The sequence below is a fragment of the Lytechinus variegatus genome, chromosome 6, assembly GCF_018143015.1.
Source record: "Lytechinus variegatus isolate NC3 chromosome 6, Lvar_3.0, whole genome shotgun sequence".
Lineage (NCBI taxonomy): Eukaryota > Metazoa > Echinodermata > Echinoidea > Temnopleuroida > Toxopneustidae > Lytechinus > Lytechinus variegatus.
The window spans coordinates 21,325,760-21,346,510 of NC_054745.1; the positions used below are offsets into that span (position 1 = coordinate 21,325,760).

The following is a 20,751-nucleotide window of genomic DNA, read 5'->3' on the forward strand; positions in this document are numbered from 1 at the left end:
CCACTGCATGAATAACTTAAAGGTCAAGTTCACCCCCAAAAAAGGTTGATTCAAATAAATAAACAAATATCAAAGTACTAACTAGCACAACGCTGAAAATTTCAACATCGGACTCAAAGTTTCACTTATTTTTAACAAAATAGTCATATATGCACAATTCAGTGCACATATGCAAATCGAGGCAGTCGATGATCGATGTCCTTCACTCTCTATTTCTTTTTTTTGTTTTTGTTTATACAATATTTCATTTTTTTTACTGAACCACATAAACCATGGGTTATGTATAGGGAGGAATTCGTTGTTTCACTTGACAATTATGAGGGGAAAAAATAGAATATTTCATTTTTCATATAATGAAATATCATATCAGTCTCATCATTTGCATATCATACCGACCAGGCCGGGTGTGCATTTTAAAAAATTTACTTTACATCCGATTTCAATGTTATGCTTGTTGGCTTTTATCTTTTTATTCCGTTTTTTTGTTGGGGTGGCCGTCCTTTGGTCCCTTTTCTTAAATATAATTTTTGATTGTTTGTCTCATTTAAATTTCTGTTCAAATAATATAACTTTCAGCTTGGACGTACTCCTCTTTAACAAGTTATGATGTTGATGTAGATTTAAAAAAAAACATCACGATTAACAGAATAAACCTATAAATATATGAATATGGAAGTTTAACACTTGCAAAATAAAATGCACTCTTTATTAGCCTAGAACGTTTTGCCGGCTCGCTTTTAGGCCTGTCTAAAATGTTCAGTTTATTTGAAAAGATAATTACTTTATAACATCAGATTTTTTCGCCCCCCTCCCCCCCCCCCCCCCACCGGGAAACAAAACATTAGACCCTCGCGCCAAGTTTCGGTTATTTCAGTAATTCAAATTGGCAATAAAATTAGGAGAAATATTTCCGCTTATGAAAATTACACGGTTGGCGTTTGTGTGTTGTGCGAAGGTAATTATTGTCCCTTGAGAATCGTTCAAAATCATACTTTTTATCATTCATCCATCTTGATTTGTATATTTTTTCAATTGAATAATATTTATTGCTATCATACCTCGACGTTTTGATCCCAAAGTAATATATGTTTTTGTATTGTGAGTATTTGAAAATAATCGTATTTGTTACGTGGTCCCAGATATACTATTTCGTGTAATTTTGACTGGGCGAGATTTCGAGATTTTTTCTGACTCCTCTCAACTATCAATTTCTCTTCAGTCAGATCCTAACTTACAGCAACTGAAAAAGTGAGAATCCAAGTCGAGATGGCTGCTCCAAATCACACAATTTACATCAACAACCTTAATGAAAAGATAAAGAAAGATGGTAAGTTAAAAATCCTCCTACGCTACGGCTACCGGGCTAGTACGACCTACGTTGGGCATTTGCCATTGCCATTGGTAACGACTAACGTTACTCATGCTTTGGCAGAAAATCGGCGCTCACTGACATTGTCATAGTCATACATGTACAGTTTCACACCAGCCGATAACCACCATGGCCATGCTCACCACTAGCCAGGCGGCTTCTTGATACAATGTCAATGATAGTAAAAATCATTTACTGACGCACAACGAACAATTGTCCATAGACTGTGTACAACGGATAGATCGTCTCCGCACAGCGATTCGAAGACCGCTGATTGGTCAATCGCGCAGACACGTCATGACCATGATGACCACGTGGTCCCAAAAATAATTCCTTCGGACTGCGTGCGGAAGTATCGATAGCGATAACGATATCCGGTCACGTTGTGTACGCCGTAAATAGTTTTGGTTCGTGATCGGATCGCTCCGGTATCGATCGAAAATTATCGAAACTCTGCAATTTCATGCATATTCACGCGACGCTCTGAAACCCGGAAGCCAATTGACTTTGCGCACGTTGCGATAGACTCTACAAATTCCAACGAACACGATGGCATATAGACGCTAATTCGTAAGATTTTGACAGAAAAGCAAGAAGTAATCGAAATTTGCTTACCTGTGCAGTATCGGTGAGAAAATAGATCCTCCGAGAATACCTTTCATAATTCATATAAAATACGGGAAAGTGAAATTCTAGGTCGATTTTGGTACGAGGTGATAGAGAATTGCACACTTGTTTTGGTGGAATTCTGTGTGGGGAAATAAAAGGCTTGCACTGCGCATGCTTACTATATTTTCATTCATAAATTGGTTCTCGGCAGGGGCTGGATGACGTCATGTAATAAGCAAAAATGTACACGACCGCTACGTTCACGCTCCGCTATCCGTTGTACACAATTGTTCGTTGTGTGACGTCAATCATTCAATGAACAAGGTTATGATATAACCTTGTTCTCAGTTATATCTCCATGTGTGGCAAAATAAAGGTGGCAATGTTTGGCTAATTTTCTCTTTGTTTGGGGCAAATGCTTGATGCTTTTACACAGACAGTTTCCATTACACCTATTATTCATACAACTTGGCTCTTATTTAAATTTGATACTTTAAATAATTTTTTTCTTAATTAAAAATAGAGATCAAAAAATGAAAATTTTCTTGCCATATTACTTTCCACCAACAGAGGGCATACACAAAAATATGCCCAAAAATTAAGTTTTAGTGCGCTCTGGTGAATACAAAAATTATTCCCAAATTACTAATGAAAATTAAATTGCAACTATACAGAAATTAGTAATTTTGGTCACAAAAGTGATATTTTAAAGACTTTTTAAAGTGTGTGCTCTGGACAACATTGGCATACCATAGTCCTACCTGTAGATTCCCCACAGGCAGGGTGGTAGCAGTGAACAAGTGACTGACGTAGACTTACTCTCAATGAAGCCAGGGGCCTGTTTCACTAAACAGTACTTAGTGTAACGGGACTTAGTGTCGCTGCGACGCGTCATACACTAAGACGGGTCTTACTGACGTCCTGTTGGTGCGTCAGTTCCACTAAACAGTTCTTTACTAAGTCCTGTGTGTGACGCGTCTTCAACAATAAAACGTCTGGATTTTGAGTCTACGTAGCCTAATTTTGTGTCCTTCGACCTTGTGTGAAGATAAAAAGTAGTAATTTCCCGCAAGTTTTCGTCTGCGACTAAAAAGTGAAAGGAGGACGAATTTTGTCACTTTAACGTAATTTTGACTACTTTAGGAGGATAATGGGGAAGGTATGGTATTAACCTTTTTCTTAAGACAACATATAGAAGTAAAATATTGAAAGTGAAATGTATGCAGTGGAAGTTGTATTTGATACCTCGACGAAAACAAAAGATTAACCAAAATTTTACCTTTTTGTTTTTTCTCAAGGGAGGAGGGGGGTGTTGAGTACAAAAAATAGTGCTCATTACCCCCCCCCCCTCTCTCTACTATAAACATATTTGGTAGTGTACAGACAGGCAATGACATGATGTTGGGCAATTCATAAAAATAAATTAATAACAATATGCATTTGCCTCAAAAAAAATAGGAAACGCCTAGAAAAAGAAGCAAGGACTTGGGGGACTTCCAAAGGGTCGAAGTCAAAGCGCTCCTGCAGTTTGTGGCCACTAGGAAACATGGCATTACACTAAGAACAGTTCCTACGTCTCGTCTCGACGAGACGTGGGCTACGCTCTGTATGCAACTTAGTTAAATGGGTACTAAGTACGGTATGCGTTAATGTTGTAACCCGCAAGTGAAAACCCGAACCGTACCGTCCCGTATAATCCAATAATTTGCAAGCGGGACCCGCTGACCCGTCGGGTTTTAACCCGCAAGTCAATTTATCTTTGAAAAATGAAAAACATTATTTCTGCAATCCCCACACTATACAGGCTCAAATCAGGAAAATATATGTCTACTACTACCTAGCCTAGAGTGAATTTACTTACAATTTGCAAATTCGCCTTTTATTCCGGAGAGAGAATGTTTTTTGGGTGACTTTGTACCACGAAATGGGTCCGCTCTGATCTCGAAATTGAAAGCATTACGCAATTAACGCCTCGGATCGGACCTAGCGAGCCGCAGCTCAGCGCGCTAGCTAGCCCAGGCTGCCCAGCAAGGATCGGCAGACGGCAATGTTGTTTTTCAGTCCAGGTCGGTCGACACTGCGACTCACAACAATCATAATTACAATATTCAATTCTATGGGACCTCGTCTATAAAGTAATCAAAATTGCAATAAATACCTGGATAATGATAAAGTCAATTTTTTCTTCTCGTTTATCCCCGTTTATCTCTATATTATTTCCTTCTGTTTTTGTATTTCATTCGATAATATGGCCGCTAAAACTCGATGTTCAGTTTCCCGTCGCCCGCGTTATGAAATTTGGCCCGCGTTTGAAAATCAAATTCTGAAAATAAACTATTTGGATATCTAGATTCAAAACTGATTTAAAACATTAATATAAGCTTTTCAGTAAGACAATTACTTGTATATCTTGTAAATACCTGCAAATCTTTTCTTTCTTTCTTTTTTGTGAATGGAATGACGCTGCATGCTCAACCATAGCTCGAGGGATGTTCGTGCAGGCTCCACTCAACAACCGTAGAAGTGGTGGAGCCTGCACGAACATCGCTCGAGGTATGGTTGAGCTACCTCAATAAATCCCAAAGTCTAGTAATCTCGCGTTGGTGAGTTATCATACGGCCTAGTACTCATCCAAAATAACTTATCTTATTTGCTAATTATAACTTTAAAATCATTTGTTTTATTTTTCCAGGGGATGAGTTAAATATCACACAAAAAAAAATCATCAAAGCTCAATCTGTTACAAGGCCGACGGGAGACTCACCCACGTACGCATTGGCGCTTGTGCTAGCTAGTCTAGCTCTGTCTCTCTGCCAGAGCTCTGGGGGACAATTCGCTCTGTAAAGGCCTCAATGATGGTGATTTTCTGCTTCAGACAGAGTTTATATTTCGGGTATATTTTTCAAAACTGCCAACGAAGTTTGATAATTTCTTCATTGTCATGTATATTTAAGTTATTAATGAGTTCATTCTCACCAAATTTAGACTCCCCCATAGAGAAATACAATTTTCGTGGAGATCTGCATTTTCAAAGAACTTCAGGAAAAGTAAGGGTATGTGGGCCTTTATTACATGGCCAAGTACTGGAATTAGATGGAGTAAAAATTAGATATCAAATTCATTTATATCAAGTTCAACTCACAGTCTCACCCACACAAACACACCCACATCCAAGATTCTAGGCATGAAAAAAACTTTAAAAATCATACAATATTAAACAACAAGTAATAATTAATTTAATAAGTGAACAGGTATTCCTCAAAATACAAAAATGTAGCATTTGAAAAGAGCCCCTGAAATATTGCAAAAAAAAATGAAAATGGAGCCCCCCCCAAAAAAAAAATGATTAATTTTTCCCTGGCTTCAAGTTCCACAGAATAAAGTGCGTTAAAATGTTACAAAAGGTCAAACTTTCATCTTCTGAAAAATAATGAATAATGAAATCGGTTCCTCATTATGAGCTGGAAAAAATGGGACGGGAAACTCAACATCGAGTTTCATTGGCCCATGCGGTTGCTTTTGACTGCGCTGCATGCACGCACTGGCGCTGGCCTTTGAAAGAGAGCAACTCGATGTATTTATCATGTTGAACTGTCTCAGACTCAGTCCTGTTCACTATTCACAAGACAAAAATACGCCGGCATTTTTAAAAGGAAATATCTACGTCTCTAAAAGAATCTGCCACGTAAGAAGCACATGATCTTAACTCAATTTTCACTGTGAATGTTTTTATTATGCGTCGTTTATTCTCCCTTTTTTTCGCATGACGGTTTACGGGTTTGAGAATGAACTCGGCCCGGCCCGCAAGCCGCGATCGGAGGCATACCGGCAGGTTAACCCGTACCGCAACGGGTGCGGGTTACAACATTAGTATGCGTCTTAGTGGTCTTCGTGAAACTCCCGCTAAGATGCATCTTACACTTAGTCCTATAATCGGACTTATGGATGCTTAAGACGCATCTTAGCGCTTAGTGATACAGGCCACAGGTCTTCTCATTCACCTAAATGAAGGATGCCAAAACCTGATGATACTTTCATCCCCCAAGATTTCTACTTCTAAAAGATCTAGCCTAGCCCTGAATCATGTACATGGGCAGTAGAGGCGCACGGCCAATATGGGAGAGTCTCTCCAAAAGGGGAGACAATCTCCCACATTGGAGACTTGCTTTGCAAAAGGACAAAAGAAACAACACCAACAAAAGCATGATTTTTTCCACCCAAAATTTTGTCTCACTGAGGTCAGAAGCCCATTTGTTCTGTGTGTGATTGACAACAAAAATCCTTATCAAAACAAAAGTAGACGGTGAATTTTTAAAGTAGACAGTGAAAAGGGGTAATTTTTCATGAGGAATCTGCTTATCACATTTTTATTTGCCGCCAAGGTAATCCTTTTGCCGCAAATGTAAACAAAGGAAATTGGTCTCCAAAACTGGAGACTGTCTCTGAAATTGGATACCCAAATTCTTCACAAAAGTCTCTGATATAGGAGATAATCTCCCACATTGGAGTTTGTTTGCCACATGTTTGCATGATTTGATCGCTGTATCTCGGCAACTACTGGTCAGATTTGACCATATTCTTAGTGTTATTTTAAATCAATTGCAAAGGCCTTTTGTTTTCACTGGCCATCTTCAACATCTGAATTAGATAATTTGAATTTTCAGGTTGACATACCTACAAAGAAATACTTGCTTTCTTATAACTAGTAGATAAACTAAAACCCCTGTTGTCTGGCAGTTTATACCTTATAAATACCGCACTAAGTTTGTGATCTGAATTTACCTATTGCCATCGACATGTCTCCATTCTCACCATCACAGAACTCAAGCTAAGACCCCCTGTTGTCTGTCAGTTTATACTGCACTCCTTGTGATCTGAATTTACCTATTGCCATTGTTATGTCACCATTCTCACCATCACAGAACTCAAGAAGTCGCTGTATGCCATATTCTCCCAGTTTGGTCAGATCTTGGACATCGTAGCGCTGAAGACCCTCAAGATGCGAGGTCAAGCCTTTGTAATCTTCAAAGACATCATGTCGGCTACCAGCGCACTGCGGTCCATGCAGGGCTTCCCTTTCTATGATAAACCCATGGTAAGAAGATGTAGAGGGGGCCTTGCAAGGAACTTGAAGGTCAAGTCCACCTCAGAAAAATGTTGATTTGAATCATTAGAGAAAAATCAGACATGCACAATGCTGAAAATTTCATCAAAATCGGATGTAAAATAAGAACGTTATGACAATTCAAAGTTTCACTTATTATCAACAAAATAGTTATATGAAGGAGCCAGTTACATCTAAATGAGCGAGTCGATGATGTCACTCACTCACTATTTCTTTTGTTTTTTATTGTTTGAATGATACAATATTTCAATTTTGACAATTTGACGATTAGGACCTCCTTGCCTGAAGCACAAAATGTTAAAATAATGGAATTCCACGTGTTCAGGGAGGAATGAAACTTCATTTCACATGACAATGATGAGAAAATAAAACTATTTTATATAATAAAATACAAAAGAAATAGTGAGTGAGTGATGTAATCAACTCTCTCATTTGGATGTAACTGGCTCGTTCATATAACTATTTTGTTGAAAATAAGCGAAACTTTAAAATGCCATAACTTTCTTATTTTACATCCAATTTTGATGAAATTTTCAGTGTTATGCTTGTTGAATCTTTCTCTTTTTATTCAAATCAAGTTTTTGTTGGGGTGGACTTGTCCTTTAATGATCAATTGCAGATTTGCTATTGATTGTAACACAAAGGTTAGCGATTAATAGCTAAATGAGATGAACTATTTTGTTCAGTAGACTGACTAAAAAACAATCCTTGTGTAATGGGCCCTGGACCCTGTTGCATAAAAGTTACTTGTCTGGAATCCTTGATTTTGATTGGTTTGGTTGGTGATCAGAGTCACCATAGTAGTTTCCATTGGATGGCAAATTTACCACAGTAGCGACTTTTATGCAACGGGGCCCCTGATGTGCTTATACAACAACTTACAAGGAGTCTAATCAGGGGAGTGTTTCATCAACATTTCCATCCGACAAGTTGTCAGATCTGACATCTTTGCTTGAATCTGATTGGCTAAGAAGCACTGTTACTATGGTAACTGTCGGATAAAATAGGACTTGTCGGATAAAACGTCTGACAAGTCCTTTCATGAAACGCTCCCCTGATTGTCATACCGCTATATTTGATCAATCAATGTTTTCTTGCAAAGCGCCCCAAGACAAACTGATCCATTTTATTTTTTTTTTATTACAGAGGATACAGTACTCAAAGACGAAGTCGGATGCAATCGCCAAGATGCAGGGAACTTATGTCCCAAGAGAAAAGAGGATAGAAAAGAAGAAGGCTGAGGGTAAGTGGCAGGGAAGAAAAAAACTACTCTTAGACCCAGGGGCGACGTCGCCCCCAAATGCTCAAAAGAGCCCTGGAAATTCTCCATTTATCGCAGTATCAAAGGGGAAGTTCACCCTGAAGAAAACTTTGTTGTAAAAATAGTAAAAAGTATTGGTGAAGGTTTGAGGAAAATCCGTTAAAGAGTAAGAAAGTTATTAGAGTTCAAAGTTTTGGATATGTGACGTCATAAACGAGCAGCTGCCCCATGTGTTATGTAATATAAAATGCATGAATTTCAAATTTTGTATGGTTCCTGATGACTTAATTTTGTTTTCTATTCATGATCGGGTGTAAAATGATTTGTCTATTGATATACAAAAGGTACAGTGAAAACCATTTTCAATTTTCTGAGAAAATGACATTTCATTGATTTTTTACCATTCGCTATGTAGAAATGCTGCTCGCGTATGACGTCACAAATCAAATAATTGAAATTCTAATAACCTTTTAATTATTTGATGAATTTTTCTCAAACCTTCGGCAATATTTTTTATTATTTTTTCTGCTATTTTTACAATAAACTTTTTGTCAGGGTGAACTTCCCCTTTAAAGCCTATCCAACGTTGCAGGATTAGGCATATAGTTGTGAAAAATAGCCTTTATTTCAAGCACTTTTGGCCCGGCAAGTGCCCTTTTATCTTTAATGTATTCTTGATGCTACCCAAGAATCATAGCCTTTCGTTGGCTTCTCTCAACAAATACTGACACAAAATTAGAACAACCTTGTATACCAAATAAGAGTCAATGAGAGGAAGGAAGATCACACCCAGAAAGTTTGTTTTTAAATGTTTCAAAATTCAGTTTAAAAAGTAGAAAATGTTATTCCAATTTTTCAATAAAACAATGCCGTTTTGTTCAAAAATGTTCCAATTTTTCAATAAAACAATGCCGTTTTGTTCAAAAATGTTGTTCCAATTTTTCAATAAAACAATGCCGTTTCGTTCAAAAATGTTGTTCCAATTTTTCAATAAAACAATGCAGTTTTGTTCAAAAATGTTGTTCCAATTTTTCAATAAAACAATGCCGTTTTGTTCAAAAATGTTGTTCCAATTTTTCAATAAAACAATGCCGTTTCGTTCAAAAATGTTGTTCCAATTCTTCAATAAAACAATGCAGTTTTGTTCAAAAATGTTCCAATTTTTCAATAAAACAATGAAGTTTTGTTCAAAAATGTTCCAATTTTTCAATAAAACAATACCATTTTGTTAAAAAATGTTCCAATTTTTCAATGAAACAATTCAGTTTTGTTCAAAAATGTTTTTCCAATTTTCAATAAAACAATGCAGTTTTGTTCAAAAATGTTGTTCCAATTTTTCAATAAAACAATGCCATTTTGTTCAAAAATGTATTTCCAATTTTCAATAAAACAATGCGGTTTTGTTCAAAAATGTTGTTCCAATTTTTCAATAAAACAATGCCATTTTGTTCAAAAATGTTCCAATTTTTCAATAAAACAATGCCGTTTTGTTCAAAAATGTTGTTCCAATTTTTCAATAAAACAATGCAGTTTTGTTCAACAATGTTTTCGTTTATCACAACCGTGTATGGATTTCCATTACAGAGCCGGTGAAGGGCAGGAAGAACAGGCAGAATAGACACGCAGACGTCATCATCCCCCCTCCCTCACAGATCCCCATGCCAGGAGCTCCCCCAGTCAACCAGCCCCCACCCCTGCTGGGTGACATGTCCATGCTGGGTCAACCGCCGATACAAGCCCCACCTGCACCGGCACCAGGTTAGTCTCATACCCCTTTGATAAACCCAATTATGCGGCTAATAGCAGCATAATTTGGTCGTAAAATCGGAGGAAAACCAGAGTTATCCGCATTATTTTGATGCTGCTATTATCCGCATAATAGCAGCATCGGGACCAGATTTTGACTTTATGAACGCATTTCCAAATAATGCTGATAATTGCCATGGTGCGATCACAAGGTCACCCTTTTCCAACACCACCTTATCAGAGAGGGCATGTCCAGTTGTCATGACGATTATCCGCCTTTTTCAGGATGGGCGCTCGTAAAAATAGTGCGTATCATTTTCGGAGTTTGTGAACCCAATTTTTATTGAATTATCCGCATTACTCTTAGACGGCTAATTGGAGGATGGGTTTATGAAAAGGGTATCAATTCCACGGAATAATCAATTCAATTCAATCTTTATTCCACAAAATAGGATAAGAATACAAAGGAACATCAATTAATGTGATTAGATAATAAAATAGATTGCGTGGCTTTCCATGAAAATAAATGAATAGAAATAAAGGTTATAAGAAACCAGGGGGGCGTTTCATGAAAGGACTTGTCGGACATTTTATCCGACAGTTACCATAGGAACAGTGCCTCTCAGCCAATCAAAATTATGGAAAGATGTCAGATCTGACAACTTGTCGGATGAAAATATTGATGAAACGCTCCCCTGTAAGGCTGGATCGCCAAAACATAGCAAAAAGACAACAATATTAAATTTAAAAAAAAAAACAGAATGTCATATCATTATAGTAAATACAATGTAGGAAAAATGAGGAAAAAAAACAAAGAATACACGAATCGAAGGGTGAAGGGTAGATAAGGTACAAGTAATGCATTGATATCAACTGCGAAAATTAATAATCATTTACTTGAAAATTTTTGTACTGTTTTCTAAAGGAAGATATGAATTGTGAATTAGTTAATATTTGGGGAATCTCATTCCATTGTTTGGGACCTACATAACTTAATGATTTAGCTTCCTGGTATCGAAATGCTATTTGCTCCACATTTTTGAAAGACTGCTTTGCATAAAGTCTTTTGTGTAGCACATTTTTACATTTGACAGTACATTACTTCGTTTGGAGCTTTCCTCTTATGACCAAAAGTGCTATTCAAATTTGTAAAGCACAATTCCTTGCAATTCAAATCATTTTTTGATTTTTATCCAAAGAGGAAGATTTTCAGTTGGCAATTGGTACGAGAAATCAATTACAAAATGGAACGTAAATTGCGTGTTCAAGAAAACAAAACAAAGTAAGGACATGTACTTTATATATGAAGGAAAATTAATAATGAAAATTGTAAAGTAAGGCAAAAGCTGATTTAAAATTATGGTTAGATACTTTTCAAAGCATATAATATTTTAAATAGGAAAATTATTAACAAGAATAGCAAAGCACAAGCTGATCTATATGATGATAAAATAGTTTTCAAAGTGTATATAACATTGTAAATAGGAAAATTAATAACATAAATAGTAAACTGAGCCACAGGTTCATTCAAATTATAATAGTTTATATGACACCTAGATAGATCCTTGTCATTTGATTGGTTGTTTGATATCGTTCATTCGGCCCATTTTGCAATGACGTCATCAACCGTGCAATTTTCAATCCATTCGTCGTGCAATTTTGGATCCATACGATTTTGTCCATTGCACGCGCGCACCGAGATTGCAGCTGCAGGCGCTTGTTGCAAAGACGTAATAATCAACAGACCGAACTCACACTGCATGAGCATATTTTGCATCGAAATTCATAAATTTATGAAAAAATATCAATTTTGAGGTGTCATGTAAACCAAATAATGAATGTTTTTCATTCGTGCAATGGACAGAATACTTCATTCGGTGAAAGATGAAATAATGATCCATTCATCATTCAATGGATCGTTTCATCTTTCACCTCATGAAGTATTCTGTCCATTGCACTCATAAACATTCATTTTTTTGTATATTTTAAAGTGTATGATATTGTAAATAGGAAAACTAATAACAACGATAGTGAAGCTTATTCGGCTGATTCCCTGGTTCCACAACACCATGTTATAACATCATGTATTTCTTGTTTTATTTCACAGTTGTTCCTGATGAGCCTAATAACATCCTTTTCCTTACGAATTTACCGGAAGAAACCAATGAGCTCATGTTGGAGGTTTTATTCAAGCAGTAAGTAAAAATCATCACCATCTAATGCTAAAGTCTCGCCATTGAAACAGACTCCAAACTGACTGGTAGCCTGTATAATTTAATACCTGGCTTTTGTCAGTCTTGAGTCATTACCGTCAGTGTGACCGTAATATTACTGGCCGTTCCTGTACGAAAACGACTTGTTTGTGAAAGCCTTCGTGTGTTGTGTCGTCAGCAAGAAAGTGAAATGTTTAACATATCTAGGTGGTGCCATGTAGAGATGTTGTAGATGGGTAGGGACATGTTCTCTGAATGCCCCTATCCTATTGGAGTGAAATCTTCTTCCTGTGGGGAGGGGTCTTCTTGGTTAAATAATATAAATTCCAGTAGTTGCAGTAAACACTGATTTCATGAGAAAGTCTGTAAAACCAGGCTTAATTGTCAGAATATCATCAAGGATCTAGATCTGGTACAGTTACATAAACTGAACTTTGTGAAATCTTGAAATCTATGCTGAAAAATGTTCACACTGAAAATCACCAACACAGATAGGCACACGTGGGACAGTGTATTATTATTGCTGGAAGAAAGACCCAACGGAAGTGACCGAATCCGCGCTTATTTTGCTTATTTCTCAGCAATTACACAATTTCTTCAAGAATCCTTTGGCACATATTTTTTTATTCATACAAACAGACACTTGGGTGGTCATTATATTAGATTCTGTAAAAAGTAATTTTGAGATCATTACCAATACTGGAATTTATCTTTAAATAACATAGCTTTTGTCAGTCTTGAGTCATATTTGTCTGTGTAATTGTATTATTAGTGTCAGGGTTCCCAGCCCATCAGGAAAATCTGAAAATTATTTTATTTTTTTCCAGTCGGGGAAAAATCAGGGAATTTTGTTTTCTTGAAAAGCTGGGAACCCTGAGTGGGCACGTCTGTAGAAAAACGACTTGTCTGTGAAAATGACCATATACATGTATTGTGTCTCCTTTCGACATCAAAATGACTCTAAACCGACTGTGGGGCGGAGTTGTCCTAAAGTGATCATTCTTATTCCGTGATGATCGCATTTCAGTTTCACATACCTAATAAAAATGATTGAAAATCACTTAAAGGTCCTATGAAATACAGCAAAGATGCTGATTTATTTGTTAGCTTAGTGGTAACTAATTACGATTCCATCAAATCTTACCCGAAAAACATCCCACATCAGGTCCAAAAGCAGTTTTATATTGAAAATTGAGCCAAATTCGCCCCGCCCACAAAAATTCAGCCCGAGTTGGTTGTTTTACATCACGTGACAATTATGACGTCAGGGAAGGAAGCTGCTGAGTGTTGCTGACGTTTGGAGCGTGAAGTGCCTATTGTGGTTGCACGTGTGGATTCAAAGTAAATAGATTGAATTGCTGGAATAATATTCATAACCTGAATCTTCAAAGTCCGAAGAATCAGACGCAGCTGGTGATGATGCCGCAGCCATGATCAAAACCTCATAAAAATCGTAAAAAATCTGTTAAGGATGAGCTCAGTCGAAACGGCAACTACACGAGGAACGTGTACAATAACTGGAGGTCCGGTTGCACAGCTTGGAAAGCCTTCCTTCGATGACGTCACAATGATTGACAGGTCGGTCGGCCGACTCTTTCGAAAATTTTAGTAGGCGTTCCCGTTGAAGTTCTTTCCCATGGAATAACTCAACACTGGTTCGTCGTACACAGGAACTGATGGCAAATTCGTATTTTTCAAGTAAAACTGCCCAATAATAGATATGTATCTAGAATAAGATGGAATCAGTGTCATAGGACCTTTAAAGGGTAGCCAGTCAGTGTATAGTCATCATGTCTAACTTACAAATGTTTGGTTAGTTTCACTCTGGGGGCTAGGGGACATCACCTTATCAAGCTGCTCTCCCCTGGCCAGCAGAAATATGACGTTTCAGGGGCGGATCCAGCCTTCGCCAAAAGGGGGGGCCTGGAATTTTTTTTCAGCCATTTTTTCCCTGATCGGCCGCTCGAAGATGATTTTTGGTTTCTTTGAAGGGGTAGTCCTAATCACTTCTTAGCTTTATTCTTATAAATCAACATACATTTAAATATATAATATCATATAAATGCGAAATCTAATGTATTTTTCCTAAACTTTGAACATTCTGGGCAATGTTTGTTATCCTGAAAAAGATGTGTATGCAATTAAATAATTACAAAAATGAGTGCGATGCTGAAGCAGAAAAGGTACCTGTTAAAGACTGCATGCAGGTAGCCATGAAGACATTACATATTTATTTTTAAAAATCAATAAAGATAAAAAAACTATCATGAAAAGGGGACTTTAGAGACATATATAACTCGCCAATCAAAATGCGAGCATGCAGTGCTAGCTGATACGTTTTGACAATCAGACCTGAAAAGGGATATTTTGAAAACTTTATGGATACACAAAAATAATAGGTACCTGATAAATCAAAATTTGCAAACGCGCACTCGCAGCGCGAGCAGAAAATGTTAATATTCAGACCATAAAACTGAATTTTTACAAAGCACTTTTTAAGAATCAATTTGTAAATCACATAAAATAGTGAAAGTTCGGTTACCAAGATGAAATATGGTTTGTATATTGAACAAGATATGAAAATCACCTAACAGGCAATGCGAACGCGAAGCGCGAGCGAAAATTTTATATATTGACATGAAAGATTTTTTTTTATTTTAAAAGTCTTCTTATTTTATTCACTCGTCTTCCTCTTCTTCTTTCTCCTCTCTTTTCCCTCCTTTTTCTCTTTTTTTCTTTTCTTTCCCTTTTTTTGCTCCGCCAATAGGGGGGCCAGCCCCCCCCCCCCCCCGGATCCGCCTATGTGTTTAATGTTTTGTTCTTTGATATACATTCTTTGTATGCGATTATTTGTGTAATCGTTTAATATACTTTGGCCCGAATTCACAAAGGTGGTTTTCAAAACCCACGGTTGAGTCCATGGTTTATGCAGATTTTCTGTATAAATTACGCTTAGTTAAGCGCGTATCGGGCGCGTGTATAAAAAAATGTCCAATGCTGATGCGTGCTTTTGTCACAGTGCGCCAAATTGACGCCTGTTACCATGGTTAGATACGCTATTTTATTCATGAGTCCACTGTTTGAAGAGTGGACTCATGAATAAAAACAGTGGACTCATGTATAAAATAGCGTATTTAACCATGGTAACAGGCGTCAATTTGGCACACTGTGACAAAAGCGCGCATTAGCATTGGACATTTCTTGCATACGCGCCCGATACGCGCTAAATTAAGCGTAATTTATACAGGAAATCTACATAAACCATGGACTCAACCGTGGGTTTTAAAAACCACCTTTGTGAATTCGGGCCTTTGTGTTTATTAGGTATTGTGAGCCAGAGAATGATTTTTATGCAACTTCTGTTATATGTGCATGACAATTAATAAATTCAATTCATTTAAAACAGCCGTATGACCTAGTGTGCTGTCCTTTTTTAACGACCCTACATTTTGTCTGTTTTTTTTACAGATTTAATGGATACAAGGAAGTCCGTCTCGTCCCAGGGAGACACGACATCGCCTTCGTGGAATTCGCTAACGATCAACAATCGGGAAAAGCAAAGGATTCTCTCCAAGGATTTAAAATCACCCCAACAAACACTCTTAAAATTGCATTCGCCAAAAAATAGTTCCTCTCGGTTTTCGTTCATAGAATGTCCTCAAAACGTTGTCCTCCCCTGTGGAGAGATTAGAGACCAGTTATGTCCGAGATTCGATGTTTGTTTAATTTGTACTTTACAATGTACTAAAATAGTTCCTGACTGTAAACTAGATCAGAATTACTATGACCCTTGACTGAAAATTCCTCAAATCTGACAGAATGCTTGCCCATGTTCAAAATAGATAGTGATCTAGTGAGACCAAGGCCTGTAACACAAAGATTAGCAATTAATCTCGGACATGAAACAACAATTCTCATTGGTTACTGGGCGATGGTCTGAACATGGTGCACATGGACCGATGATCGTGATTGGCCTTTGCTTGTTCAGCCATTGATTTCTGTATCCCAAATGTTTCATATATTGGACATATCCTGGTTATCATAAAACATCAATTCTGATTGGTTACCAGTCGGTGGTTTGAACCAAGTGCACATGCACCAATGATCTTCATTGGCTCCTGAAAGCTTTGTAAATTAGTCACTGGATACCTAGTGTTTATCATGTTGGATTTGGAGTGTTCACACTCGCACACTTTTCCGGTTTCAACCAGACCAGCAGCCATAGGATTTAGCTCCAAACATTCTTCGTGGGAACAGTGATATTAAAAGGTCAAGTTGAATGTTACTTTTTTATAAACTATGTTTGGAATAACAATTCAATTACTTTAGCCCCGTTGAATAATTAAGTGATACAAAAGTGATGAAATTTTCATTCACAAATAAAACTGCTAAGGTCCCGAGCCCTTTATTTATATTCATTGTCAAAGACACAAGGGGGTAATTAAATATATAACCAGAAATAAATTTCATCTTTAAAATAAATGTAGTGTGATAATGTCCAATGGAGATGTATGATATGTCATATCCAAGGATACTTAATGTGATACATCTATACTTGGTGCAAATGAAATTCATGATTATGACATTGTTTTAGACCTTCATTCGAAATTGGGTCACATGATATTCACAAGTCACCTGATATGTGTTGTCACATGATCTGTGACCTTGATCAAGCTGACCTGCTTTTCCTTGCGTGTCCCATGATGCATTGCACACTCCTGCTCATGGCACGTATCTCTCAACAGCTCCCCTAAAGCTGCTCTCTGATTGGTCATCCGTTAGGATTGCAGCCACCAATCACGGCTCAGTGTAGGTATCACATGGTTTGTATAGAATTCAACATCAAAATTGTCAGTGCAAGAACACCCTTAGCAAAAAAAAATTGTGCATCGGTGCAGAAATGACGTTATGCGTGCTGCTAAGAGCATTTTTTTGCAATGCGTCGGTGCAAGAATGCCTTTGGCAAAACTTTTTTTGTGCATGGGTGCAGAAACACCCTTACACAATGGGCTGATACATGCTGCTATTTGCAGTACAGAAAAGTGTGGTGTTACAGTGTAAGGATGTTCTTGCACTGAAACAACAGAATTATGTTTATCGGAATATACCAAAATACAGTTTTTGTAACATTTCCGCTGAAGAGTTATTGGTGCGTGAATAATCAACTATCCAGAGCTGCCAAGTTGTACTAATTTTCAGTATTTAGTACTGAAAAATGAGAAGAATACTGATGGTTTCATGCAAAATACTGATTTTTCAGTTTCAGTTTTATTTGTTGTCCTATGGTATTTCTTTGAAAATACTGATTTCCTCTCCAAAATACTGATTTTCAGCTTCAAAAATACTGAAATGTTATTGTTCAGGTTGGCAGCTCTGACTATCTATATAATGTATGCCTTATATTCTAAAGCAAATTTCCGATAGTGAAGAAAATGAAATAATAAATAATCGATACATTGTCTGATGCCTTTGTTGCAAAAGAATCTTAGTCGACGTCTCTGTTGTATTAAAAGCCCACTAGAAAAATCAACTATCCATGTAATATCTGATGTTTGCAAAAAAGGTATTTGATTTAACATCTTGGACCAAAAGCTACTGATGCCAGCATAATAAATTATCTGTATGCATGAGACTGCAAAAGGTAAAATGTCATTCTTAGGTGTACTATTTCTTTTTACTGATACTTAAAGTCATGTTTAAAAAAAAAGATATTCTGTTTCTTTTCAATGCTAAATAATTATTTCCTTTCAGGGAGAGGGGGGGGGGTCATTGCATTAAAAAGAATATGTCTTCAAATTTCTCTTACGTAAGGAACTAAATTTTGATTTCCTCATTCAACAAAGAGGAAATATTTGGCACAAAATATCACTTGGAGTGAAATGAATTGAAAGGAAAATTTTATAATACATTTTAGGGGGGGGGGTCATTGCATTAAAAAAATGTCTTCAAATTTCTCTTACGTAAGGAACTAAGTTCGATTTCCTCATTCAACAAAGAGGAAATATTTGGCACAAAATATCACTTGGAGTGAAATAAATTGAAAGGAAAATTTTAAATTATTAGTTTTATTTGTATGCTTTGTTTTTGTTATCTAAATCATGACGCATCTGACTTTTACGTGTATGTTTGTTTTTCTTCACTGGAGGCAATGTAGAACAGCATCTCAACATTCTTTTGCATTGCATTGTAAATAAACCACCTTTCTTATCAACAGCATTTGTTTTCATTTGTTTATTGAATTGAACCTGTGTATAAGAACCATATAAGTGCGATGAGAAGGTGGTCTGCATGAGGAGTCAGTTTTTATGAAAAGATTCGTGTAATATGTGTTACAAAGTGATGAACAAATCGAGGGGATCTTGTACAGGTCACGAAAGCATGTTTGACTGCATGAATGGGTGTATTTTCAATTCATCTAATGCCAATTGCCAACTCGTCTATCATTTGGTCTACCATCAAGTTTGTCCACTATCTGCATGTTCAAATTGCCACTTCGTCCACTCGCTATTTCGTCTAATAACCAGTTGGTCCAATAGCCATTTAGTCCATATACCATTTGGTCTAATTGGACTAAGTGTTAATTGTGCAAAATTAATGAAAATAAAATTGATATTAGAACAACTGGTAATGAGACAAAATGGTGATTAGAAGTGATGATTAGACCAAATGGTTGTTAGACGAAATGTTGATGGTGTACGGAATGGCAATAGACTAAATGAAGGTAGACGATGTTAGTGGACAAGTTGGCAGTAGACAAATTGGCAATTTACCAGTAAATCTTGCCACATGTAATGTGTGGCAAGATTTACAGGACAACTATGTTTACCAGCTTGTGACTCGTGGTCCCAGGGGGCCACTTACATTGACAAGTGGATACCATGCGCGGCCAAAAAAACACGTAAAAAGGATGTCTTTTTCACGATAGGGCACGTTACGTACGTAACGTGATAAGGGTGTCAAAAACACAAAATAATGAAAAAAGGGTATCTATTTCGCTCGGAAAATTACGTGTTTAGGGTCGAGTTTACGGGATGATAAAACAAAATTAAAAAGTTTTATAAAAGATGTCCTTTTTGCCCCAACATTTCCTGTTTAGAGTCTGATTTGCGTGAGGTTTACGTGAAGGTGGGGTCGTACTAAACCAAATAAGGTAAAGCCAACGACCGAAGGACCTGTAACAATAAAACATTCCTGTACTTGTTTAGGGGTTCATTTGGGAATATTGGCCAAGAGTATTGTTTTGTTTCCAATACTTGTTAAGGGTAGGGTTTCACACACCAATACTTGTTAAGGGGTGCATTTTGAGAATATGGAAATTACGAGTTTAGGGTGCTTTTCGAGACCCCATGGTCGCGCATGGTATCCACTCGTGAATGGAAGTGGCCCCCCCCCCTTCCCGGGCTCGTGGTCCACTCAGTTTATCACACTCCGAATATTTTTTTTAACGGTGAAATGCAAAATCTGGGGATTTTTTATGTCACACCACGGTACTCGATGAGAAAGAGGGAATATCTGAAGGTGTATTACAGGCTAAAATTGTCATGGTTTCAACAGAGTAAAAGAAAATTATGTCGGAACACTGAAAATTTCTTAAAAGATGGATAGAAAATTACAAAATTATTGCATTTGAAAGTTAATTTGCATAATTTTATTGGTATAAAGATCTATGTATGTTTTCATGAATTTACAGTGATGAAGCTGATGTCATATCCCTACTTATCTATTATTCCTTTTTTTAATCATATGAAATTTATCTATCAGTATATAAAATTTTGTCCTCTAGGAATGTAAAAGGATAGGATTTTTCTGATTCATTGCTGAAACCTACATATTTTGTACATTTTTTTGTACGGAAAAATTAGAATGTGAGAGTGAGGACCTGACGTCATGAGCTTACCTACTGCACATTCATGGCGACATATATGCATGTGAATATTTTCACGAAATATTGCAAAAAAAATCATAATGCAATAACTTCATGATTTTGATGAACATGTGATTTTCAGCCTAGATAACCCCTTTTGTTCAGACGTACATGGCACAACAAAGCCTCGCGTGATATGGGGACGGACCATTCTTATTCACAGTAAAAATGAGCACAAAGGTGACTTCATCCAATTTTTTTTGTGAAATGTCTCCCTTTGAAAAATCAATCGCACTAGGGGACAGTCTCATGAAAGTTGTCAGCACTGAATGGCATTTACCATATTTAGTAACAGTCAGAGGCCAATGCCCGCTCTCGGCCAATTAAAACCAGGACAACTTTACCAGAACACCTCCCTCTTGGCGGAGAATGAATTAGGCTTCACAGTGAATATTTTTTATTATTAGTTTGGACATGCTTGGTCCTAAGTTAAATTGTTTTGAGATTTGTGCTATGACTAAATTCTCTGATCTGTAAGAGAGAGATGGCGAAAAAACGAGTACT

At 37.0% G+C, this 20,751-nt stretch overlaps 1 protein-coding gene across 2 annotated transcripts; it reads left to right on the top strand.

The window, feature by feature from the left end:
* Nucleotides 1-864: 864 nt before the first annotated feature.
* On the top strand, nt 865-18,222 carry LOC121417188 (U1 small nuclear ribonucleoprotein A-like). Of its 2 annotated transcripts, none has more exons than XM_041610790.1 (7): nt 865-955; nt 1,220-1,327; nt 6,901-7,073; nt 8,250-8,346; nt 9,949-10,122; nt 12,218-12,305; nt 15,792-18,222. In XM_041610790.1, the coding sequence occupies exons 2-7, from the start codon at nt 1,267-1,269 to the stop codon at nt 15,949-15,951; spliced, it is 753 nt and encodes a 250-aa protein (XP_041466724.1). In that variant the 5' UTR covers nt 865-955; nt 1,220-1,266; the 3' UTR covers nt 15,952-18,222. The 2 variants fall into 2 exon arrangements, with proteins under 2 accessions (XP_041466724.1, XP_041466725.1); XM_041610791.1 differs by having other exon boundaries at nt 874-955; nt 1,224-1,327.
* The last annotated feature ends 2,529 nt before the right edge of the window (nt 18,223-20,751 follow it).

Bases quoted from the DNA above. Each gene is read 5' to 3' on its own strand.
- LOC121417188 (XM_041610790.1), top strand. From the start codon at position 1,267: ATGGCTGCTCCAAATCACACAATTTACATCAACAACCTTAATGAAAAG. The intron at 7,074-8,249 runs GTAAGAAGATGT...TTTTTATTACAG, and splicing joins CTTTCTATGATAAACCCATG to AGGATACAGTACTCAAAGAC. The intron at 8,347-9,948 runs GTAAGTGGCAGG...TTTCCATTACAG, and splicing joins AGAAAAGAAGAAGGCTGAGG to AGCCGGTGAAGGGCAGGAAG.